General features: G+C 37.3%; 1 protein-coding gene across 4 annotated transcripts; it reads left to right on the forward strand.

The window, feature by feature from the left end:
- The first annotated feature begins 529 nt into the window (after nucleotides 1-529).
- On the forward strand, nucleotides 530-6,180 carry LOC116319325 (N-acetyltransferase 8-like). 4 transcript variants are annotated; one of them, XM_039612121.1, is made up of 2 exons: nucleotides 530-578; nucleotides 4,176-6,180. In XM_039612121.1, exon 2 carries the CDS (start codon nucleotides 4,187-4,189, stop codon nucleotides 4,856-4,858), a length of 672 nt encoding a protein of 223 aa, XP_039468055.1. In that variant the 5' UTR covers nucleotides 530-578; nucleotides 4,176-4,186; the 3' UTR covers nucleotides 4,859-6,180. The 4 variants fall into 4 exon arrangements, with proteins under 4 accessions (XP_039468055.1, XP_031594482.2, XP_031594489.2 ...); XM_031738622.2 differs by lacking the exon at nucleotides 530-578 and adding an exon at nucleotides 1,597-1,955; XM_031738629.2 differs by lacking the exon at nucleotides 530-578 and adding an exon at nucleotides 1,597-1,944.
- The last annotated feature ends 20,620 nt before the right edge of the window (nucleotides 6,181-26,800 follow it).

Raw genomic sequence — 26,800 nt, forward strand, 5'->3', positions numbered from 1 at the left:
TAAATAATGGAAACAACAAAGGGAGTGGAAATTTCTAAGTATGTGAGGTATGTTGCATGTGTACAGTAGCATGCATGTGACTCCTGTTTCATCATATTTGACAGCAGCCATCTTGTGTCAGTATTTTACCGCTCTTCAAAGGACTTGTTTTTCCATTATTTGGTCTCTGTCAAAAGATAAATGTACGAAAAGTCACGTAAAGCTGTTGATGATAGCCATGAGCTGTATTTCAGTTTGTTGAAGGTAACTCACAGAAATATTGATTGCGAGTTGTTCACACAGTCGCCAGCGTTCACATGCTCTCTGCTGATAGACTGGCCACTAGTGATGTGTTGGTCGCGAACAAAATTGCTCTTAGATCCGTGTCTTTGACGTGAACGACGCGAACCGTGTTTGTTTTTTTCTTCCTCTCACCCTCTCTCTCGCACTTTTTTCCTGCGTCACTCCACACACAAGCCTTGTGCTTTGCGCTGGGAAGAGGGGGGAGGGGCGGTAGTTACACTCGCAGTAGCACAGGAACAGAGCCGGAGGGAAAGAGAGAGAAAGAGAGCCAGTGACAACAACACCACATTAGAAAGGTATAGTAATCATCCACAACTATTTTCAGTTGCAGATGATAAAGGATTCAGAAAGTTTATTCATGCAGGCCCAAATGACAGAGAATGTGCATCTTCTTTTTGTTTTCATATTTTAATTTATATTTAATTGTATTTTGATTTGCAGTGTTTTGCGTTGTTTCACTTTAAATTTGTTTAAAAGGAAAAAGCTGAAAATTTAAATAGTTAAAAGTTTAAATGTGAATAGTTGGTTTTTGTATTATATGATTTATTTATTACATTTTGTGTGGAGTGGATAAATAAAAGTATATTTACGGTGGACCCTAGAGACAAAGCACGTAAAAACTCCAAGACAAGTAAAAACTGCAAAACACGTAAAAACTGCAAAACACGTAAAAACTACAAAACACGTAAAAACTCCGAAGCACGTACAAACTCAGAAGCACATAAAAATCAAAACACGTACAAAACACAACAGAAGTGCTCCAGGATGCTAGGGGCAGTGTTGAGCTTTGTTACCTAGTGGCTACACAAGCCAGCAAGTACCAACGACCGGATTTGGTGTGTGGTAGTAACAGGTGAATGAACTTTTTTTTAAAAAATTATTTGAATATATATGAGTGCTTGTGTATAAATACACAAACAATACACATATGCTTTCAATTGTGTAAAGTAAGTGATCTAGGTAGCTCTGTTTTGGAAGTTCAGTTAATGCTAGAAATGTGTTTTGGAGTTTGTACATGTTTTGGAGTTTGTACGTGCTTTGTCTCTAGGGGCCACCGCATATATTTATATATAAACATATATAAATAAAACCACTTCTTTTTTTTACATTAGTAATTCCTTTTGTGCATAATTTTATATTATTATTAATAATAAATTAATTAAAGCAACAAAACAACTTGAAGAGCCGGCCCGGAGCCGGAAGAGCGGGCCCGGAGCCGAAAGAGCCAGCTCTTTTTAGTGAGTCAAGCCAAAAGAGGCGGATCTGTAAAAAGAGCCGGAAATCCCATCACTACTGCCCAGCCCCCAAACAGACTGCAAACGCGCTACTCCCGCTGAACCATAAATTCCGCTTTTGCGATTTTTGACACTTCCGCGTTGCCTTCGTGTGATAATGGCGTGGATTAGGAAAACTTTCTGCATGGTTGACTTTGTGTAACATTTTTCTGTAACAGTAGACAATGTTTAACACTTTTACAGCTGTGCTTTGAACCGAATTATCCCATCGAAGTATTATATGGGCTTTGAGAGTCAAGCCTTTGTGCTGCTTTTGTGTTTTATTAACCAGTCTAGAAGTTGAGCTGATTCACGGTGTTGCTGCGCTTCTTCATTGTTTCGTGTGTGCTCTTCTCCGTGAAGGATCAACCTGTGCAAGTTCACTAACGTAAGGCAGAGGTAATTGTGCGATTGTAATATGGCTAGCAGACAAATTTGTTACACAGCAATTCATATAATCGTTTCTTGTGTTGTTTTTTTTATTAAGTTGGATAAGGTCTGTTAGAGAGCTGTTGATGGTGCACGAACAGGCCTGTGCTGTTGCTGAATGAGTTGAGTTTGGTGTAACCTGAGTGTGGTCGTGTGTACAGACACTTTGTAACGGGTTTTCTGGCATTTAGACACATTTGATACCATTATATCCATGACGTAATGACATACCATTAAACCGTCACGTTAGCTCGCCCTTATGGCGTGCCGCGTGCATTTAAAAGTGCAAAGACTGTAAAATAACGAGTACGTTCTGTGGTGGAGAAGTATTTTAAATCAAGGCAAAGATAGAGATGTATCAGATTGTTACCTTGTTGTCTTGTTAAAAGGAAAAAGGAACATTTTTGAGCAGGTACACCTGACTTTCAGCTATTTAGTTGAAAACTGAAACTACTGCTCATCTTCACTATGAACTAATCTGCAGATTACATTCACCAGCCACTTTATTAGGTACATCTTGCTAATACTTGGTCAGTTTGGCATTTGCATTCAGAACTGCCTTAATTCATCATGGCATAGATTCAAGGAGGTGTGGGAAATATTCTCAAGAGATTTTGGTCCACGTTGACATGATAGCATCACAGAGTTCTGATGCAGATTTGTTAGCTGCAGATCTAGGATGTAACTTTCCACATCCCAAAGGTGCTCTGTTGGATTGAGACCTGGTGAGTGTGGAGGCAATTTCAGTACAGTGAACTCACTGTTAACCACTTTGAGATGATTTGAGTTTTATGACATTGTGCTTTATCCTGATGAAAGCTGCCATCAAAGGATGCACTGGTACACTGTGGTGATAAATACTACCCAAGCATTGGAGATTATGTATCGGAATTTCAGGAGCGGGACCACGCCTCCAAACACGCTCCTTCCGGTTGTCATCTATATAGGTTCTCCCCAGTTCTGCAAACTGTTCATTCTCGTTCACGTGCCCCACCCTCCCTCCCTCCTTGTTCTCAATTCTTTAACTTATTCACTCCTATTTAGTACACGGGGATCTGCCAGGCCCGGGAGCCATCACCAGTCCTCTTTGAGGCCTTCCCCAAACCGCACCTCAATTAATGTCCAAGCATTCACCTTTACCTACTAAAACGCTGTCAAACCTAAAATGAGGACGTGGGCCCAGCTAGTGAAGAGTCAGCAATGATACTCAGGTAGGCTGTGACATTTAAATAATGCTCAGCCAGTGCTAAGGGCCCTAAGTGTGGCAAGAAAACACATTCATTAGACCAGGCAACATTTTTCTAGTATTGTGTTGTCCAATTTTGCTGACGCTTTAGTCTCAGCTTTCTGTTCATAGCTGAGTATGTTTAAAAATGCTCGTCTATATAGCTTCGTTGTAACAAGTGGTTATTTGAATTACTGTTTCTATCCTATCTGCTGAAAGCTGTCTGGCCATTTTCCTCTGCCTTTTCCCATCAACAAAGCATTTTCACCCAGAGAACTGGCACTCCTTAGATCTTTTCTCTTTTTCAGACCATCCTATGTAAACCTTGGAGATGGCTGTATAGGAAGACCCTGTCGATCAGTAGTTTCTGCACCAACAATGTTGCCATGTTCAAAGTCACTCACATTACCTTTCTTCCCCATTCTGATGCTTGGTTTGAATATCAGCAGCATATTGTGAGCATGTTTACTTACCAAATAGTTTTGAGTCACTGCCATGTGATTGGCTAAAAATGTATGTCAACAAGCAGTTGAATCACCTGTAATAAAGTGGCTGCTGAGTGTTGTTTTTACAATACATTGATTCAATGATAAGTTTGTAACATAAATAACTGAATCTGAAAGTCATGCCAAGCACAAAAACCTAATCGAGAGCTATTTAACCCAGAAAGACATTAAATAGTGCTGTCAGTGTTGATCTCGTCGAAATGACGTTAATGCCATAACCGCATTAACGCGGCAAATCTCCGTCAGCGAGTTAGCGCAGATTGCCCCGTGGCAGCTAAATGTTGTATTAAACACGACCATAAAAAGTACTACACATTAAAAAAATTAATAAAACCAAATTAAATTACAAAAAAGGAAACTAAGTAAAAAAAATAAAAATAATTTTCCTTAAGGGTCATGCTCAGTGATTTAGTGCAAATAACAACAGCATTTCTCACTGTTTTATGATTTTCCTTGTAGTTACTTTCGTCATGCAGCTGGTGATCCGTCGGTACCGTCCTGCAGACAAGGACACAGTGCTCACCCTCTTCAGTACTGGCATCTTGGAGCATATCCGTCCATGTTTCTATAACGCCATGACCAGTCCCCTTTACCTCACCATCACCCCGACTCTGTGTGTTGTTGGTTATCTTCTTGGCTCTGTGTTTGGGGCTGTGCTGTTCCCAGCAGCTTGGGTAGGTCTCATCTACTACTGCTGTCATGAAGTATATGCCAGTGTCATCAGGGTGAGACTTCGCACCGACATGCAGGACATCCCTGGGAATTTCCTCAGCAGACCTGATGACTGTTTCTGGGTGGCTGAGGCCGAGGTTGGAGCGAGAGCCCAGGTTGTTGGTATGGTGGCTGTGGTAGCTAAACACAGTGGGACAGAAAAGTATGGGGAAATGTTCAGAATGATCATTTCCCCACAGTATAGACGGATGGGCCTCGGCTTTAGGTTGACTCAGACCGCGGTTGACTTCTGTAAAGAACAGGGCTTCTCCAAGGTGGTGTTGCAGACGACCTCCACCCAAATGGCAGCCGTGGTTCTGTACAGCAAAGTGGGGTTTAACCGTGTCCATTCTAATGTCAAAGGACTGGCAGCTCATTGGATCATTTCACTGGCCAGGGTCACAATTATAAGGATGGAAAAATACTTGTAAATCAAAAATAACAGTAATTAGCAGTGTATTTTATTTTATTCTCTATAGTATTTACAACATAGTTTTTAAGTATTTATTTATTTTTGTGAATGTTGCACTGATCAGAGACATCTCTCAATTTCATTGTACTTGTGACAATGACAATAAAGAATATTCTAATCTATTCTATTGTTTTCACGCTTTGCTCCTCTTTAACAGTGGTTTAATATTTGGCAATGGTTAAACTTGACTGTAATCAAAACGTTGTTCAGGTGTGAATTGACTTAACTGAAAGTAAGGAGCAAGATGTTGTTACTAAAACCTTCTGGTTTCCTCTTTATAGAGTACTTTACATATTCTCTGACTACACCTTAAGCCCTAAAAAAATTGTCTGTTACAACATAAGCCCAATTAGCAGCTCTAGTCCTGTGAACCAAGATTCACTAACAGTTAATCCTTACATTGTGTACTTTTCAGTGATGATTAGAATAATTTAATGTAATGAGTTGTACTGACCACTTTCAGCTGTATTCATTTAAAAAAGAAAGGAAAAAAAATGTTTCACAATCTCTGTGTTCATTCGTCATCCTTGTTATGTGAGAAGGAAGGTCTGATGTACTTTCTACTACTAATTCTACTAATTGCCAAGATTTGGAGAAACGTTTTAAAATGTCATAACTGAGATACAGTACACACAACATATTGTAAGCACATGATACAAAGTATGTAAAAATGTTGTATGTCGTAATAATATTAATAATAAAAACATTAACTTTTAAAAGGTAAATGTAGAGAATTTATATGCATTAGAGTGGACTTAAAATTCTGATTAAACTATTTGATTGTTTTACACCTTTTTTCCTTGATGTAATCAGAATAACTGAGATATTTGCTTATGAAATGAAGACATGATTATTAAGACTGATAATGTTGAAAATTAAATCACAAATCTAAATTCAGTATGTTGTGCCCCAGCCTGTACTGTAGATGTGAATGTGAACAGCAGAGGGCACTATTGATCTAAGTAACACTGAAGCTCTTTTGATGAAAATCAGTATTTTCTGATATTGTACTGTATTTACTTCTTTTTATACCAGAAAGTAGGAGTTTAAAATATGTGTGCACCAACAACAGTGCTGGGAAGTAAATACAGTACATTTTCTAATATGCTTTGTGAACTCAAGTTTTACATCTAGAATATGTTGTGATAGACTGTGACGCAGAATATGAAACCATAACAGATGACCTAGTGCACAACTTTTCATGGGTAATGGTAGTAGTTTGAAACTCACTGACTGCTGTAGATGGTGTTCATTAAAACTTCCAACATTTTAAAAATTCTATGTGGTTTGATTTGTCATTTTTCAGACCAGAAAGGAAAAACATAGTATCTCCTGCAGTTAGCAAAAGACCACAAGGACTCCTCCCATTGTTCCCTTTTTTGTGTTTTCCCATGCTGTACTGAAAACTAATTCCCCTCTAAGTGAAGCAAAATATGCATTTTTCTATACTCAGGAGATACTTTGTTGTTCGTGTAAACACACTTTTGAGTTGTCTGCCTATTTTTCTAGTTTACCATTAGGGGGTGCCAAATATTTGAATCCTAAATAGAGTATCCTGGGCACGGTACAGTAAAATTCAGTTTTACGTGGATTTCAGGTTGATGGTTTTTCTAAGAACTGAACCAATTATTTAAATCAACACTGATCAGCATTGGCAGAAAATTGTAGGAACTGTGCTGGAAAGACCAATATTTGTGTGTATAGTATTCTTCTAGTATTCTAGTAGTCTTCATATTTATATATATATATATATAAAAAAAAAACAAACACCCAGCACGCCCCTGTGGGCGGTTTATCCTTCAAGCTCGGGTCCTCTACCAGAGGCCTGGGAGCTTGAGGGTCCTGCACAGTATCTTAGCTGTTCCCAGGACTGCGCTCTTCTGGACAGAGATCTCCGATGTTGTTCCCGGGATCTGCTGGAGCCACTGCTGGTATATATATATATTTATTTATTTATTTTTGGTATGGTAATCTCCACAATATATCAGACTGCCTAAATGTGATATTGATTCGCTCTCATCTTATGTTGAAATGATTTTCTGTAACCAACAATGTCACAACAGAGCGAAACAAATATTTTTTCAGACAAAGTGGCAGCAGAGTAAATCAAAGCAATTCTTTAGATATTTTGTGCTGTCAACAGGTTTACGTGACTTTTCGTACATTTATCTTCTGACAGAGACCAAATAATGGAAAAACAAGTCCTTTGAAGAGCGGTTAAATACTGACCCAAGATGGCTGCTGTCAAATATGATGAAACAGGAGTCACATGCATGCTACTGTACACATGCAACATACCTCACATACTTAGAAATTTCCACTCCCTTTGTTGTTTCTAGTATTTATTGATGTGGAATATACGCAAAAGCAACCTACAGATCATCATGTGTTTAGCTTCGACCACTCAACCAGCTCTTACTTCTCAGTTTACATGCAGAATTAGTCTCTGTTTGAATTGCAATAATTACATTTAATATATCTAATAAATACACGTTGAGTATAATTGTTCTGTTACTTTTTAATGTCATTTTAATTCTTAAATTTAGTAAGTTAGTTTATAGACAAAAAATAAAGCAACATTAATTACCTAACCACTCTTAGAGTTACACCCATCTGGAAGCATCAAAGATAGGTACACAAGTGAGTAAAACTACAGACTGAGATGCTCTTTTTAAACCCTGATTCGGCACTCGTTTTGTTGTTTACAGTTTAATCCATAGCCAAGAAACAAGAGGCCATTTTGCTTCTTGCCTTACAAATTTACATTTCAAGCACCTTGCTGCTAACATAGTTACCTGCATATACCAATTTGTCTACAGGTAAGGTTGTGACTTACAGTTTAGCATAAGTTCTGCACATAAAAATACTTTTCAATTGATATAGTAATTGGTAGTAATAGTTTCCAATTTCTAACTGCTACAGGAGATACAACCAGTTTTTTGTTTTTTTTTTCATTTCACTCTGGCAAGGATGACATGCCATCTCCAGGACCTCACTGTTTTAACACTGTGGTGGAGTCGAGCAAGGGATGGATCGAGCAGTGGGTTCGGGGGACGGTACCTGCACAGCTGAGGTCCATCACACAAACCACGCCTTCCCTATTTCAGTAGCTGCTAGGTCCCAGAAGAGATGTCTGAGGTTTGGAGAGGACAGCACTGAGCGGGAGCGTGCTGGAAAATATACAGCCTAAAACAAACTGCCATGTCTTATGGTCCCTGTGTCACAAACACATTTAACAGGTCTCACTCAGGTTCATCCCCTCAGTTGGCAGCAGAGCAGTAAATTAAAGTTAATCCAGGAACCCCTGGTTCATTTTTTATCTTCATACCTGTGTGTAATATGATGTGAAAAAAAAATATTGACAGCAGTGAGCAACAAAGGAAATAATCCTTTGTTGTATGAATCCAAGATGGCAGCATGCTCTTTGTTTGTTACGTGTCTGTCTGAAAATCAGTTGTCTGTAATTAGTTGTTCTTAAAAGATTTTTTTCGTATTTTTTCGTATCTCTTAACGTATTTCTTAACAATTTTTTAACGTATTTCTTAACCTGACAGTTAATATTGCATGGATTGTTGGAAAATGTGTGGTTGGTAGATGCTCTGGAATTTGATGGATGCCTCTTCCTGGAGCTAACAGGCCTAGCCTGGCCCTGTACCGTCCTCCTGGAGTTAACTGGCCTAGACCCGGCTCTACACCATCTTCCAGGAGCTAACTGGCTAAGGTCTGGCCCTGCACCATCCTCCAGGAGCCAAGTGGCTTAGGCCTGGCCCTTTGCCATCCTTGTGGAGCTAACAGGCTTAGGACTGGCCTCGCATTATCCTTGTGGAGCTAACTGGCTTAGGTCCGGCCTTGTACCATCTCCCATGAGTTAACTGGCTTAGGCCTGGCCCTGCACCGTCCTTCAGGAGCTAATTGGCTTAGGCCCGGTCCAGCATCTTCCCACAGGAGCAAACTGGCCAAGATCTGGCCCTGCACTGTCCTCCAGGAGTTAACTGGCTCAGGCCTGGCCAAGCGCTGTCCTTCTGGAGTTAACTGGCTTAGGTCTGGCCTTGTGCCATTTTCCTGGAGCTAACTGGTTTGCTTCACCCACAGGTCTGTACTGTTCAATTTGTTAAGTACTAAAATTGTGGATGATGGCAGTATTTACTATATATATATTCCTCTTGGCCTTTTGGACCCTCGGATAAGCAATTGCATATGGACACATAGCAGGGGAATCTCTGAAAATGATCTTTATCTGCAAGAGAACTCTGAAAAGGCACATGCTCTATAATGTTGCAAAAATAGAGCAGTTACCAACTCAGTTGGATCATGACATTAGTTTCATGCCTGTTTTGCCCAGAGACTTCCCTAAACTTCAGTCTACTCTGGTCTTGCATACTTATTTCATTTGCCCATTTAATGGAGGCTTCAGCTCGGGTTCAACATATCAAAGTTCTGAACCCAAATCAAAGGTGAAACAGAGGTTGTTGATTGTCTTGCTTCTATTTTTGTCAGGAAATGTGCAACCAAATCCTGGCCCTGAACTGCAATATTCCCAGACTCCTTCTGATTTTAAAATAATGTCTGGTGTCAAATATATTCATCTTAATGTGCGCAGCTTACTACCGAAGATGGACATGGTCAAAATTTGGGTTAAATCTACAGATGCAGATGTTGTTATAATTTCTGAAACTTGGTTAACTAAATCTATTACCAATGAAGACATTAACATATATGGATACAATGTATATCGTACTGATAGGCCAAAAAAAGGAGGCGGTGTAGCTATTTATGTCAAATCAAGATTTAATGCCTCGATTGTTCTGTCCCAATCGATATGCAAACAAATGGAGTTTTTGGCTTTGAATGTAGATATTGCTAATACTCTTTCGATAACCATTGTTGGGTGTTACAGGCCCCCATCTGCTTCAAAAGAGGCATTATCTTCACTAAAGCATCTTTTGGCTAAATTAAATTACACTGAACTACTAATGGCTGGAGATTTGAACTGGGACTGGCTAAATGCAACTTCTGGTGAATTTAAAGAATTTTGCGATTCAATTAATCTTACCCAGCTAGTCTATCTTCCTACCAGGCCAAATCTTAAATGCCCTGAAAAGTCCACATTAATTGATTTGGTTTTAACAAATGTACCTCATAAATTCTCTTCGCTTGGTGTCTTCTGTAATGACCTAAGTGATCACTGTGTTGTTGCTGTTTGTAGAAATGCTAAAATTCCAAAATGTAAGCCGCGCATAGTGTGTAAAAGGAATCTTAAACAATTCAATGAACAGGCTTTTCATCATGATTTGTCAGTAGTTAACTGGGAAAAAATCGGACTATTACCAGATGTAGAGTTAGCCTGGACATATTTTAAGGAAAGTTTTATGGAAATTGTTAATAAACATGCCCCCTTACGGAAAGTTAGAATTAAAGGCCGAGAAAATCCCTGGTTCTCGCAGACACTCGCAGATAACATACACAAGCGTAATAGAGCATGGGACAAGGCGAGGCAAACAGATACTACCACTGATTGGTCTGTTTTCAAACAGCTTAGAAATAAATGCACTTCTCTTATTAAAAAGGCCAAATCCGAATACTTTTTGTCTGTCACCACTGAGAATCTCAACGATCCACAGAAATTTTGGAAAGTAATCAAGTCTTTTTCTGCCAACAAAATGACTCAAACCTTTCCTAAATTTGTTGTAAAAGATTCAGTCTCAATTAATGATAAAACTGAAATTTTGAATTGCTTTTTAATGAGCACTTTTTATCAGTGGGTTCCTTGTTTGATTCTGCAGAAACTTTTTAACAAATTCTTGCCCAGAATTCTCTATGTTTTCTGGAGACCGTTTTAACTTTGTACCTTTTAGTGTTTATGAAGTGCATAAAGCTTTAAAGGCTTTGGATCACAGAAAACCTCCTGGTCCAGACTTGATGGAACCTTATTTTCTGAAGTTGGCAGCGGATTATATTGCAGAACCACTTTCAATTCTATTTAATTTTTCAATTAAAACCAAAGAAATTCCATCGGTTTGGAAATCAGCTTTTGTCTTGCCTTTGTTGAAAGGAGGTGATCCATCAGTGTTGACTAATTATAGGCCAATATCAAATTTGTGTGTTTTATCCAAAATCATGGAATCTCTAGTTTGTGACCAGTTGAAGGAGTTTTGTACTCTAATGATATTGTTTCTAAATTTCAGTCAGGCTTCAGGAAAAACACAGTACTAACACTGCCACTATGAAAGTGATAAATGATATTATTATGGCACTTGATAAGAAATTGTACTGTGCGTCACTCTTTATTGACCTCTCAAAAGCTTTTGACACTGTTGATCATGCTGTCCTAAAAACAGACTGCTCAGCCTTGGATTGTCAGAACATGCAATAGCGTGGTTCTCAAATTATCTGAATAATAGAACCCAGTGCATTAAACTTGAAGGTCTTTGTTCTGAATTTGTTGCTGTCCACAAGGGGGTGCCACAGGGCTCAGTTTTGGGTCCCCTTCTGTTTCTTTTATATATCAATGACTTGGGTCAAAATGTCTCAGACACAAATTTGCATTTTTATGCTGACGATACAGTTATTTACTGTTATGGTTCATCTCTTACTCAGGCCATTGAAACCTTACAGAAAGCCTTTGTTGCTTTCCAGCATTCACTTATCCAGCTAAAATTAGTTCTCAATGCTGATAAGACTAAGCTAATGTTGTTTTCTAAGGCAAAGAAGGTCCCAGAGCCTATTCCAGTGGTGTCCACCCTTGAAGGAAATGTCATAGAGATAGTTCATGAATATAAATACCTTGGTGTCTGGATAGATGACTCCTTTACCTTTAAACCACATATAGAGAGACTTGTAAAGAAACTGAGGCTGAAACTTCGTTTCTTTTTCCGTAATAAACAGTGTTTTTCTTTTGCAGTAAAAAACGTCTTGTCACTGCAACCTTTTTATCTGTGTTAGATTATGGTGACATTCTGTATATGAACGCTTCTTCTTCATGCCTTCTAATGTTGGACACGGTGTATCATGCTTCCTTGAGGTTTATCACCAATTGTAGATATTTGACCCATCATTGTGACTTGTACTTAAGAGTAAATTGGCCTTCTTTGGCCATTAGAAGACAGGGGCATTGGTACACTTTTATTTACAAAGCTATGCTTGGATTGCTGCCTCCTTATATTTGTACTTTGGTCACAAGGAAAAATAGTGGTTCTTACTCCTTGCGTTCAAATGATCAGCTGCTGCTGTCTGTTCCCCTTGTCCGCACAGAGTTGGGTAAGAAAGCCTTTGTCCACTCTGCGCCTTTTTCGTGGAACCTGTTACAGAAAGACTGGAAACTGACTGAACTGTTGTCTTTAAATGTTTTTAAAACTAAACTCAAAGCCCTACAGACTGCCTCAATAATGTGTAATTGTTTTGTGTAATTTTTAATCTTGTTTGTTTGTATGTATTTGTTTGGAAATTTGCTGCCTCTTGGCCAGGACTCCCTTGAAAAAGAGGTTTTTAATCTCAATGGGACATTCCTGGTTAAATAAAGGTTAAATAAAATAAAATAAATAAAAAATGTTCATGTGGCAGCTGATTTGTGGCAGAAGTGAAGACAGTAAAGTTACCATAAGGCCACAAAGAAAATATGATTGAAATGAACCTTAATTTTCTTTAAATGAAATAATATTTTATTCTGTATAAGATGGTCTGTTACATAACAATCATCGTTTGTGTGACACATATATCAAAGGCTGTTTTTATCCTTGTCTTTTATATCTGGAGCCTGTTTTCTGTCACTGATGTAGATCATGCAGAAAAGTGGCATATTAACCCCTCATCATTCAGGTGTTCAGTAACCTGACACATATGGCGTGCCCTCAGAAATGAAACACAAAATGACTAGAAGAATATCTTGATGCATTCTCAATCATCCAGGAAAGTAAATCTCCAGAAGTTGTGGGAGAAATGTTTCGTCACTCATCCAAGTGACTTCTTCAGTGTCAGCTGACTGCAGGTTTCCCCAATCTTATAAACAGTACATTTGCATAATGACTGAAACCAGCCCACTGAAGGAACAATGGACTGGGAGTTCAGTTCCTTAATCGTAATTATGCAAATTCTCATGACCATTGATCAACAACCACTGACCAAAACCCACTGATCAAGATACCATTCGCAGAGAGTTGGGGAATGGCTGCAATCACAGTATATATATGTGTGTGTGTGTGCGTGCATGTGTGTGTGTATATATGTATATGTATATATATGTATATGTGTATATATATGTATGTGTCCCATATGGAAAATATATATATAAATCTTATAAAGTTTGTATCTGTCTTGTGTGAAACTTGTATGAAAAGCATACAAGAGTGAAAACAGATATAAGATCCCTTGAAAAATGATATAAATGAAACTTGTATGTTTTGGATACTTACTAAAACAATATATGAAAGTAATGAGAATGTGGCCACTTTCATGAGTAAATCATATAAGCCTTATATGATTTACTATATGAAGTAGGCCACATCTTATGCAAGTCTTTTATAGGTTTTTACTATTTCTTTTCCATATGGGGTGTGTGGGATTTTTTTTAAATAATTACACAGCTTAACCTGTTTGTTTGAGATACTCAAAGGTGATGACTGAAGTAGATTGTTACTTTGGAGACTGTAGTTTGTTCTCTTCTGGACGTTATCGTGTTTATCTTGTGTTTGACAATTTAATACTTGCACTTTCCAAATACCTGGTCTTTAATATAAACCAAATTCTTTTACACCTTTTATACACCCAGTTTATTAGGTACATGTGTTTAAATGGTCGTTAAGCCCAGTTTAAAGCAGCAATGTAATGCATTACTGTTCTAAATTCAGTAATTGCATTAAAGTTACAATTATGCTGTTACTTGTGTTTCAAAGGTTCTTCAGTTATCTGTAACAGGCAGATGGAAACAAAAAGCAATATTATTATTTTTTTTCTTCCTGGGCCCATTGTAATCAGAGATACAGCTTTTGAGGAGTGGGGATATGGAGACAAGAGAGCGATGGTAAAGCGGAAACTGCATCCAGTACAGTAACAACCACATTATACAGCAAACAGAACTTTAGCTCTTTGCATTCACTGTTCATGTCACTAAAGTAGAATCACTGTGGTGATCGCCAGTGCATTTTTCGCCCAGGCAGTGCACCATGATTGCTCAAAAAAAAGAATAAGTTATATTATGTATATCTATATGTTGTTGGGTTAGTTATTAGTTGAACTGCAGCATGTGACAAATATTGAGAGCTACACTTTAGTTATTAGCAGTGGCTCGTAGCCATTCACTTTAATGAATCCTTGAATTTCTCTCTAGCTATGTCCTTCCATCTATTTTCTTACCATGTTAATTTCACTGTCTTCCTCTCTTCCTCACACTGCTGTTGGGACTGTGGTCCCTCCTGCTGCTTTTCTCCACAGCTCTTGCTAGCAGCACCAGCCTCCTGCTACCGTGAGGCCTAGTTGTTGATGATACTGCAGTTTGCGGTGCAGCACGGTGCAGCAGCCTCAACAGTTAACATGTTGGTTAATTTGACACAGAAAATGTGGTTTTTGTACAATTCAGGAATTTTGTTAATTTCCAGCATTTATTTTTAGTATCTTTTTATTGTTTTTTCTCAGCTTTCCAGCCCCTTCTTCCACACTAAACCTTTTCTACAAGCCTGAGCCCACAGCGACGGAAGGGGAGGGGCTGTTCACATTAAGAGATTTGATTGGACAATCCAGCGTCAGTAACGAAAATGAACGAATAGGCTTCTGTCAGTGCTTGTACTGCCAGTCCATCAGCCCAAAAGTTCACTGGCCTGAAAAATGCCCGGATTACCAGTCCAGCCCTGGTGATCGCTTTGAAGTATGTTTGAGCTAGTTTTTGTCTTTGCTTTTTGTTGTTGGCTTTGTGTTCATATGTAAACACTAAAAGAAGAATCGTATTTATATCCTCATTAGAATAAGGATTTGTCTTGGTATGTGAGACTGTAGTCCAAGATTTATATTATTAGCTGGTAATTATGTTACAGTGCAATTCAGGACATTTTACAGAGTAACAAGAAAGTAATGCAACAAATATTGTAAACAATTACTTATTCTGGTGAGTAATTAATAACGTGCTGCATTACTTTTAAGAAAACTAATGAGTAATGTGTAATACATTACTTTTCTTGAGTAACATACCCAACTCTGGTTAAGGCAAATACAGTCAGCCAATAATCAGGCAACAACATGGCGATAACTCAATGCAATTAGGTATGTTGTCATGGTGAAGTTCAAACTGAGCTTCAGAATGGGGAAAAAAGGTGTTTGAAGTGACTTTGAACATGGCATGGTTAGAGCAGGTCTGTTTCAGAAGCTTAGGTGAAATTGTTTAGCTGACGCCAGATGTCAAGGAAAATGGCCATGCTACTTTTAGCAGAAAGTCACAACCTACCTGTGTATGACCACAGCATAACCATCTTTTGATGGCGGCTTCAAGAAGGGTAATGCACCACGTCAAAAAGCTCAGATCACCTCAAACTGGTTTCTTGAACATGACAATGACCTCACTGTGCTGAAATGTCCCCATAATCACCAGATCTCAATATAATAGAGCATCGCTGGGATGTGGTGGAAAAGGAAATTCACGTCATGGATGTGCAGCTGATAAATCTGCAGCAGATGTGTGATATTGTCAAGTAATGTCAAGTAATGTCATGTAAATATTAAATTCTCAGAGGAATCTCTCCAGCACCTTTTTGAATCTGTGTAATGAACAATTAAGGCAGTTCTGAAGGTAAAAGTGATGCAACCTGCTACTAGTAAGGTGTACCTAATATAATGACCTTTTATGTGTATGCCAGATCCTGCATTCCCCACAATGCAACCAGTAACATCTTTTCACTGATAGATGCTTTCTGATAGATTATTTCTCCATACCCTGTTTCTTATGTATAACATATCTATCAAAATTAGTCATCTCACAGCCTAAAATGACGTGCACCTCTATGCCATGAAAATATAAATATAGCCATATTATATCCATAATTACAAAGATGTCCTCAACTGAATTTTTATTTTTAACTAAATGTATTATAAGGCAGATCACTGAAATATGATTAGAGTACTAAAAGTTAACATTCTTTTGCTGAGATGTCTACATTAGAATTGTGTATCTTATTATAATGGAATCTGTGTAGAGACTAATTAAAATGTGTATATCATTTGTTGCATACATAACATTGGTAGGTTAGTCTTTAAACTGTAGTATCATTGGTTACAAATAGGTTTTGTACAAATTTTTAGAATCACAAAGTAGTTAATAAGCTCATGTGTCAGATGAATGTAATGGAGTTAAAAGGAGAACATTTCCCTAGATTTGATGCAAAATAAATTGAAATCATCTCAAAGTGCAATACATGAGTAAATGTAAATGCCACATAAGTTGTTTTCAGTGACTTTCATGCAAATCAATCGATCAATCAATCTTCCTTTGAACTGTCTTTAATTCAGCCACACAGAATCTACGTAATGTTATAAATGGAAAATTTATACACCTTTTAATGTTACTTTTCCAAATAATGGTATTTGTGCTTGTGCTATACATTGAAAAAACAAAAACAGAGAAATAATAAGTTTGCTTAAACAACCCACAGTGAAACACAGGTTTGCTTAGCTATTTTAATTTATTCTATTTTGTATAATGTTTCTCAGTTATATACGGATCCTCTACTAAATTAATTCAGCAATTATAGCTGTTTGTTTCATATAAAGATTTTAAGAAGAAAATATGTAATTAGTTGCAATCAGTTGAAACTTAGCATAATTTCTTTATTAAATACATGTTTAATGTTCAAGCATCAATAATAACTATCCAAAACAACTATCTCGAGAATTTGTTCCTGTATTTCAAAAACATTTTCTGGTCAATTTGTCTGAAAGAGCTGTACTGGCAAAGGGATGTTTTCTCTTCTTTTATATGGAAAAAACCCCCACTGAAAACAAAGAAACAACAACAAATTAATTTTTCCACTGTTCTCTAACCTTTGGAGAAAGGTTCCAGTCCCGTTTCTGTGCTTTTTTAAGGAGAAAAAAACATGACCTACCTTTAAAGTGCCCCATGGGTTTCTAGAAAAAAAAGAAAAAAAGAAAAAGCACATACAGGCATGCACGCCCACGGGTGTTTTTGTGCTGGTGCATTCAACCAGCAGAAGACCAGTCAACAACTCACTGAGCAAAACAGACCCCTGCTGGCTCTGCTGAAGCAACATAACTCTGCTGCTTTATATAGCCTCATTTATGTGGAAAAAACTCCAGTCAGGTTGTGATAAATGTTCTAATCTGTAGTTCCAGATGAGGACTTAATATTGTTTTATTTCCCTTTATAGGGCCTGTAAATCTTTTTTTTTTCTTTTTCTTTTCAGTGACGCTAAATGAACACAGTTTCATTTAGTTTTTTTGCTCTGTTTTGTTTTCACATGAGAGTTTGGGAAATGTCTTTTTCTTTCTGGTTTCTTAAATTGAAAATGCGGTAAATACAACCTCAGATGAACAGCATATAACAAATTACAACATGTTAATATTTATTTTACAAAAACTAAGCCGAACTGCTGAAGCAGTGTGGGAAAATGAGACAGAAATAAAAATGAAGAAATAACCCCTTACTGCTTCCACAGGAATTAAGAAGCAGCCAGGTGCTTCTAATAAATGCAGTTGATTAACTAATGATAAGCAGGTGTGAAAACCTCTATAAAAGCAGAAATGTTGGCAGTTTGCTGGTTTGCAGCATTCAAGTCTGTCTTAACATGATGCCAAGGAGTGAATAAATCAATGACTTTGGAGAAGTAATTGTTAATGTTTATCAATCTAAGAAGGCAGATAAACATTTTTCAATTTTTGAAGTCTATTCTACAGTGAGAAAGATTATTCACAAGTGCAAACATTCAAGACAGTCTGTTGTGCCAGGAGTGGACGTCATATTCCATCAAATTCCCCCCACAGTCAGACCGTACAATCCTCTAATGAAATAAGAAAAATTGCAATAGCCACTAGACAGGCATTGGTTAGCATGTTAAATATTAAAGTTTGTGGAAATACAATCCGTAAAAGACTGAACATGTGTGCCTTGTTTTTAAAGGAGAAAACCTCTTCTATCAAAGAACATGGTAGCATGGCTTAGGTTTGCAAAGACAAGACTCCTGGAAAAATGTCCTTTGGACAAACAAACCAAAACTGATATGGTTATTTTTTAATGTACAGAGTTAGAATGTACAGCAGCATGTCTGGGAAAAAACAAACATAGCATATTATTACAAACACCTCCTACAACTGTCAAGCACGGTGGCAGAGAAGTGACCATTTGGGCTTGTTTTTTTAGCCAGTTTCAGTTTTTGAGGTGACTATGAACTCCTCTGCATACCAGAGAAATCTAGGGTCATCTGTCTGTCTGTCTGTCTGTCTGGTAAAGTTTGGCTAAAACTGGGTTATGCAACAGGACAATGATTCCAAGCACACCTGTAAATCTACAACCAGAAAGGCTTAAAAGGGAAAGAATCGAGGTGTTGCAATGGTCTGGTCAAAATCCAGACCTCAGCCCGAGTGTTGACGCAGTAACTTAATTGAGCTGTGAATAAAAAATGCGTGCAAATACATAATGGTATGTAATATGTCATGTGCTACTGTTAATCAGAGATTGCATTTAAATAATTTTAGAACCTGGAAAGGACCAGATCATTTTTTGATGATGGTTATGCTGTGATATGTGAAACTTTCGAACTGATAGAGCCTGTACAGACGCACCACACTCAAAAAATACTTATGCCCAAAATGCTGACTTTGAATTTGATTACATGTAAGTTTTCCACACAACTTTATCACGTGAGTACAAGATGAAACATTACATTTAATGGAATCTGGTCAATTAACATTTACTTGACTCATATACACTCAATTCATACCAAGCATATTTTCTTACATTATTAATTATTTGAATAAACAAAACTTTGCGTTCATATATTTCAGTTGCATGCTTGTATGTTTGATGGCAGAGAGTCAAACAAAAAACATTATAGGTTATAGAGATCCTGCTGGTTAGCGTAGATTAGCTCAAAGACTGAAAAAAGGGGAGAACATGATCTTAATCCATTCTTTTTATATATTTGATAAGAAACATCTAAAGATGTTTTTATTATTCTAATTGTTTCTTAGGGCGCCATAGATATTAAAGGTCAAAGTTAGACTTTGAAGCTAGAGCTTGAAAATGTTCAGCATTTCAAGAACTTTCTCTCATGTCTGTACACTAAATGGCTATACTCAGTTCCCTAAAAAAGATTATAAACAGATGGAAAACTCTAGTTTGGATCTGTCCAAAGGTAACAAATCTGTCCCTGGTCAGAGTCAGGCTAGCCTTTTCCAACTATTTCCAGTCTTTCAGCTGTGGTACACTAAGCATCTAACGTTTCTATAAACACAGTTCTGCCACAGTATTAACAGCTATGGATAGGACAGGTAGGATAGGTAGGACATGAATAAAACCTATAATTTAAAGTCATTATAATGCAATGCTCTGCTGGGATCTCTTGAGTATTACTTTGCCACGTGGCCCCCCCTACACATTGCTGCAGTGTGACTTGCCTCCCATGGCCAAAGAATAAAGCGCCGTGCACACTTGTTGTTCAGGAACGACTCAAGAAACACAACAAAGATTCCTTATAAAGAGAAATAAAGATGACCTCATTCGTTTGACTGTCATCAAGCAAATTATGAACCTTTTAAATTAACTTTTCAGGAATGTGTGAATATGTAGAATATGCTTAAGCTCTGAAAAACAGGAAAACTCTCAAAACATTTTTCTTTCTACCTCCACGTTCAGAGACGATATGAAAAACTGAAATCATCAACTTTATTAGTGACTTTCTTTTAAATGTCACTTTCTTTGAGTGAGCCTCTTCTTCTTCTCATCTGTGTACCCACAAATTCAACATGTAACACTTGTTTTGAGTTCATCTCTACACCCATTTCGGGTGAATGACATCTGGCCACTCTCCAAAGCAAAGAAGGTGATTGAGAAACCAGAGGTAAGGTTACTCCTGCCTGTGTTATAACACTTGGCAGGTATTTTGTGTGTTCTATTTGTCCTCCAAAGGCTTTGAGTTCACCACTTGTGAAAATTCCAAACAAGATGGAAATGTTGAATCTGTGTCAGCTGATGAATATATCAAGAGTTAAAGGCCTTGCATGACTGTGAATATACAGAATATATAACTGCATTGTATGATAAGGTGATTCAACATGCACAATTACATGTATGTTAGTTGTCAAAGACAACGTCTTCTCAAGTTAGTATCTGACATTACAGTTTACCACCTGAACTTACCATGTGGTAAACTGTTAAATGACACTGAAATGAATAGTGCAGCAGTAAAACTCACATCAGTGGAAGCATAAACATAATTTCTATTAAGATTTGCCCATTTTTGCAATAAATTATTACATCACATAACTGGAGAACATAAAATATATTGATATTATATCAGTACTAAATTAATGTGGGCAGAATTTTAGATTAAGGCTATGTGAAAACAAGGCCTGGGAACAATGAAATGTATTTGTTCATGGTTTTATTTAACTTATTTCTGTTATGATTTATTAGAGTAAAAAATAAGGTCGGGAAAAATCAGAAGCATTAGCCTGGTTCTGTTTTAGGTTTCTTCCTGTTAAAAGAGAGCTTCTCCTTGCCACTGTCTCCAAGTGCTTTCTCAAAGGGGGTCACCTGATTGTTAGAGTCTTCTCTATATTTCCTCTAGGGTCTTTACCTTAAAATTAAAGCACCTTGAGGCAACTGTTGTTGTGATTATGTGCTATGTAAATAAATAAAACTGAATTCAATTGAATTGAATTCAGTTAAATTCAATTATAAATGAATTCAGCAGCAGGAACTGGGAGACTGGTCAGGGTCAAAGGGAAGATGACTTCAGCTATGTACAGAGACATCCTTGCTGGTAACCTTCTCCAGAATGCTGTGGACCTTGGACTGGGTCAAATGTTCATCTTGCAACAGGACAACGACCCTAAGCACACAGCCAAGATAACAAAGGAGTGGCTTTGAGACCACGCCGTGAACGTCCTTGAGTTGCCCAGCCAGAGCCCAGACTTGAATTGAACATCTGTAGAGAGATATGAAAATGCCTGTGTATCCATACAGCTCATCCAACCTTAAGGGGTTCTACAAAGACGAATTGTAGAAACAGCCCAGAAATAGGTGTGTGAAGCTTGAAGCATCTTACTCATAAAGAGTTGAGGCTGTAATTGCTACCAAAGGTGCTTTAACAAAGTATTTAGCAAAAGCTGTGAATACTTATGCACATGTTATGTGTTAGTTTTTTATTTTTAATAAATTTGCAAGAATTTCAAGCTAACTTTTTCACATTATTGGATATTGTGTGTAAAATCTTGAGGTGAAAAATTGATTTAATCCATATTAGAATAAAGCTGTAACATGAAAAAATGTCATGTGAGCACTGAAACGCTGTGAATACTTTCTGGATGTCCTCTATTCCTTAGTGACCATGTCAAACCCACAGAGCACGATTCTTATTTATTAACTACAAAAATGAATGCAGAAAAAAACCCAACAAAACAGCAGCAAATAAAGGTGGCTCTGCTCAGAGTGTGTTTACTCGCTTAAGCTGAGCATTTCAAGAGAGTAAACACAATCTGAATTAAAATTATTAGTTGGTTTCTCCTATTCCCCTGAAGATAGGGAACTTGGTGTAAAGATGGCTATAATTTCTAAAAAATTCTTTTTGTTAAACCCCGTGAATTAAAGCTGACAATCTGTGCTTTGGTCGTATTGATTGTTTGATTTTAAAATCCTCTGTAGTTGTATACATTGGCAAAGCTGCTTATACTCCTTTTTTCCTACAAATCATGGACCTAACTTTGATTAACTGTTTTATTTTGTTAATACTATGTTTAATGCTGTTTTATAGATAAAAAATAGAATAGCTTTAATAGCTTTTATTCAATGGAGATGTGGATAATGGATTGAGAATTTTTTAATGTGTATAACTACTGTTGTAATTAAAACTGAATCTGAAATCATACTAACGATAACTGTAATGAACTGTAATGAACAGAAGCTGAATGTTTTGTAAAGGGATGCGTAATTACTTATAGATTTTCTTAATCTACTTTATTTTTTTGTTTACAGACTCTAGGAAGAAAAGGACATTTTCTGTGTCTCAGTGGCCTTGCTGGATGGAATCTGGATCAATAATAATGGACTTTGCTCATGTCCAGTCACTGAGACCTTCCCAAACTCAATGCCCCAAGAAGGCATAGAGTTTGGGGATCACTGTAACCTTCTATCTTTGCCTTAGATGTATTTGTGAAGGGTTTAGTAAATGTCACAGCTTCAGAAATGTTTATAATATTTTATAATAGGCCACATGAAGTTTGGAGATCTGTAGTGACTAATTCTGCAGAAAACTGGTGACCCCTGCACCTTATATTCCTCATCATCCAACCACCCCACTTTGTGGTTTTATGTGGCCTATCACTTCGTGACTGTGTTGCTGTCATTCCCGGTTGCTTCCACTTTGTTATAATACCACTAACAGTGGACTGTGGAATATTTAGTAGCAAGGAAACTGGACTTGCAGAGATGGCATCCTATCGTGGTTCCATGCTGGAATTCACTGAGCTCCTGAGATCAACGCATTGACAAATGTTTGCAGAAGCAGTCTGATTTTTTACACCTGGAAGTACCTTAAGAATATATTGTAAAGGGTTAGCTCCCATGCTCTCGGTTTCTCAGGAAAAACGTGACATAAGCTCAACACTTGGGAGTCAAAAAAAAGTAAACTTATGAACATGTTTCACATTCACAAGGAAAACAAGTTGCTTTGTATACAGTCTGATTCTTATATGCCACTTTTCTACTCTCCAACCAAAACTCACCTAAAGTACTGTGTGCAGCAACTCTCACCAATAAAAACACGTCAAACTTTTACACCAAATCAACTTTAGAGTTAGTCTACTACAATCCTGTGATAATAAGTCAACTAAACAAGACTAGAACAAAAAGAATTTACATGCTTAAATTGTGAGTAAAACTAAATGACGTCTTAGTGAAAAGAATGAGTTAAACTGAATCAAAAATTAACACTGCATACAGTACCTTATGAAAGCATGGGAAAGCATGTGTGTCATTTCAATTTTACAATGATAACATTTCAATCATACTGACAAAAGTTGAATTATGAACAGTATATTATGAAGCCATCATGTTGCTAAGCAACCACCGAGTATATACGTTTGCAAACAGCACAAACAGGCCAAATCATAACGCTACCAATGGCATGTACTACCCTATAAAATTCTTAAATAAAACAGTGTCATTTTGGCTATCAACATTTATTAATATTTAAACGGACGACTTTTTACATCTATAAAAAATACATATTCTGATATTTAACCTGAGAGTAAAACTCATTTCACTTTGGTGATTTGTTTTTTAGCTTTTCTTCTAGCATCATTATCAACTTTTTGGGTTTTAGATGAACTACTTAATCAAACATAAAAAGATTGCATTAATTAAATCTAAAAACATTGTTTCCTGAAAGAATGGCAGCATCAGTAATTAGTGAGGTAAAACAACTTAAGTTTATAATTTACCTGACAAACCCGGTGACTTTGAATGTTATCAGCCCATTAAATGGCTGTTGTCAGTTGTCAGCAATTCTATAATTATAAATCAGACTGCATAAACTGCACTTACTCTTAGGAACGTGGAAACTGTAAATTCCACCTATTAGTAGGAAGAAAGGTAATAACTGATAAACAGAAAGTATCTAGATTACACAGGCAACCTGCTGTGGATGCATGTAAACATATGCAATGGGATGTAACGGGTTTTGGAACATGATAATAGATCTAGTCTGACCATTATCTTTTCCTAATTCGTACCCACAGGTTTGCCTCAATATATGTTTTGAGTTTTCACTGAGATCTAAATAAAGTCCCATCAGTTACACGAAACATTGTCATCAAAGTGATAGTCAACCACACGATTTACAGTATGCAACCACCAAACCCACCACTTTTAAATGTGGAATATTTTCAGCAAACACTTACAGACTGTAAATGTGATTCATGCCACTACCAATGGAGTGATAATAGACCAGCCAGCCAACTAAGAGGTTAACGAGGACCCCTGGTACCATATCAGTGGGAGTGATAACAACTGATAACAGGCATTCAATGGGATGATAACATTCAAAACAAGTGACTAACCCCATTTTATCTGTGCTTTATTTCTGATCAGCTACTTAACAAAACAGAAAGGATTTCAGTGCAGAGAGGAGGCTGGGGTGGATAGGTAGGTTAACAAAGCTTCAAAGTCTGTTTTGTTAATATTATATTATTTGTTAGAATCACTAACAATTGTTTCTCAAACAAATTATCTTTATTATAAGATAATTTTTGTAGTAGTTAGTAGCTGCCCTAAAGTATAATAAGCAAATACCTGCGAAATAAATGACACCAGCATTCCGTCTCAGCCTCAGCTGTACCTCATAGCAAAATTAACACACTAGACTAAAGATTTGGGCACGCCTGAAGACAAACTGACACCTACAAAGACTCCTGAAGACAAAGCTGAAGTCCTGTTTGAGGTGTGTTTGGTCCTTTAGCCTGCCAATGCCATGAAAAACACTGAAGGCTATAAGGAAAGAGCTTCTTTTAGGCCAACGGTCCATTACAATGACTTTTTTGGTGGAATTCCCACAACTGTGTCTCCATCATAGACAGTATATAAGATGGACAAAACTACCCTGACTCCACCCATTGATAGCTCTGGTTTTGAAGCCTTGACATGTGTGCACATTCCCACTGTTTCTATCTTGATTCCCAAAAAGAACTGTTGTTTACAGGGGTTAAGACAAAAAGCCCTTTTCCCACAGGCTTCTATCTTACTGGAAGTCTTTTTGCAACCACAGCTACACAATTTGAAGGCCTTCCGACAGAAAGCAGATGTAAGGCATTTCTGCATTATCTTCATTATTCTGATCAATAAAGTATGCCCATGTTTTATGAACTCAGTGGTATCCATAGACTCTATAATAACAACGGTATATTCCTTGACAGCCGGGGGGGGGGGAACAAACCGGAAGGGACTTAGCTTTAAAATAAAGTTTATTTCAGCTTGTAAAACTTGTTTATGAGTACAACGGGAAGTTTCTGTAATCTTAGGACTTAAGAATGAATTCTTTATGTCTGACTGTGACTTTATCCATCAATTTTCACAACTTATCAGCCCAAATCTTAGTCAAAACTTGAATAGCAGTTGTTGTCACTTCCTTAAAAAGGTAAATGTGGCAAACCTTCGAGCTTTAAAACACCAACATATTAACATTATTATTGCTGTCTATTAAGTCTTCTTTAAGGTAGACACCAAAACCTCATAAGCAAGCAATTTTTAATTCCACCCTGCCTTTCTCAGTAAACAAAGGCTTACGTGTGTGAATCTCCTACCACTATTGCATTATCTTACACAACAGCGAAACACTTAAAATGGGTGGTTTCACATCAACCTACTAGTTGTCCTGGCAAAAACACTCTAATTGCACAAGAGGGGAGGACAAATGCACAGGTACACATAGCAGGACACGCACACACACACACACACACACACACACACACACACACACACACACACACACACACACACACACACACACACACACACACACACACTTGTATACCCATAAGCACACAGCTGCCAAAATGTGTAATAGTTATTTGATCAGGTCATGTTGACAGATCAACCCTTTAATGATAAACAGATGGACGTCTCCTCTGTGCTCCCCGGGAGGCCGCAGACCGCAGGGCCCTGACTTCCTTTGCAGGCCGTTAATAGAGAACACGGCACAGGTCAAACAAATAAACATGCTGCCTGCTGGCCATGCACACAAATGTCCCGTCTGCAAGTTTACCTTTTGTGTGTTCGTCAACAAACTGTTTTTCTGACCTTGCGACCCCCCGAGCTTGATAAGGCATTAAAAGATATCAGACTTTTTTAAAAGTCTGATATCTTTTAAGTGTCAATAAGTGTCAATTTAACAAGTTTCACCCAGCTAACGATGAGGAACATTTAATGACTAAAGTAATATGAAAACCACCAAAAGACATTATTTGTAATTGTTATGAAAATAACAAATGAACAAATGAAAAGCCAGAAAATAATCTTAATAATAAAGTAAGAACTTTTATTTTGGGACGATGACTCTGCGAAAATGTTTTTACAAAATGTTAACTGTTTGAGGAATTTGAGGAGAAGGTAAAGTGTAACATTTATGTCTGATTGTTTAGTTTATTTTTAAATAAACAAAAATAAACAAAACATTTGGCCCATTGTAATGAACCAAGGGGTTATTGCACATTTGAAAGTGGAAAGTGAAAGATTTCATCATTACTCATAACTGAAATAACAGAAATTATCAAAGGTTTGCCTGTTAATGTTTTCTTTAGTATTTTAAATTTATTTATTTATTTATAGAAAAAACAGGGGAACGATTTTGACTTCTATAGGGAATAGGCAAGTTCTTCTTTTCAAACAAATGATTTCATTTTAATTGTTCAAATGGCTGGGTAGCATGGTGGTGCAGTGGTTAGCATTGTTGCCTCATAGCAATCTGATAGCTTGCTTTCCATCTGGATCTCCTGGAGTTTGCATGTTTTCCCTGTGTCTGGTTGGATCATCTTCAGCCACAGTCCAAAAGATATGCTTTTTAGTTCATTTGGTGATTCTATATTGCTTGTTGGTGTGACTATGAATGGTATTTTAGATGGTAGAGTCAGAAATTTGGCATAAACCACATGAAAGCATGGATCCATCCATCATCAACTGTTCAGGATGGTGGTGGTG

Source organism: Oreochromis aureus, linkage group 5 (assembly GCF_013358895.1).
Source record: "Oreochromis aureus strain Israel breed Guangdong linkage group 5, ZZ_aureus, whole genome shotgun sequence".
Classification (NCBI taxonomy): domain Eukaryota; kingdom Metazoa; phylum Chordata; class Actinopteri; order Cichliformes; family Cichlidae; genus Oreochromis; species Oreochromis aureus.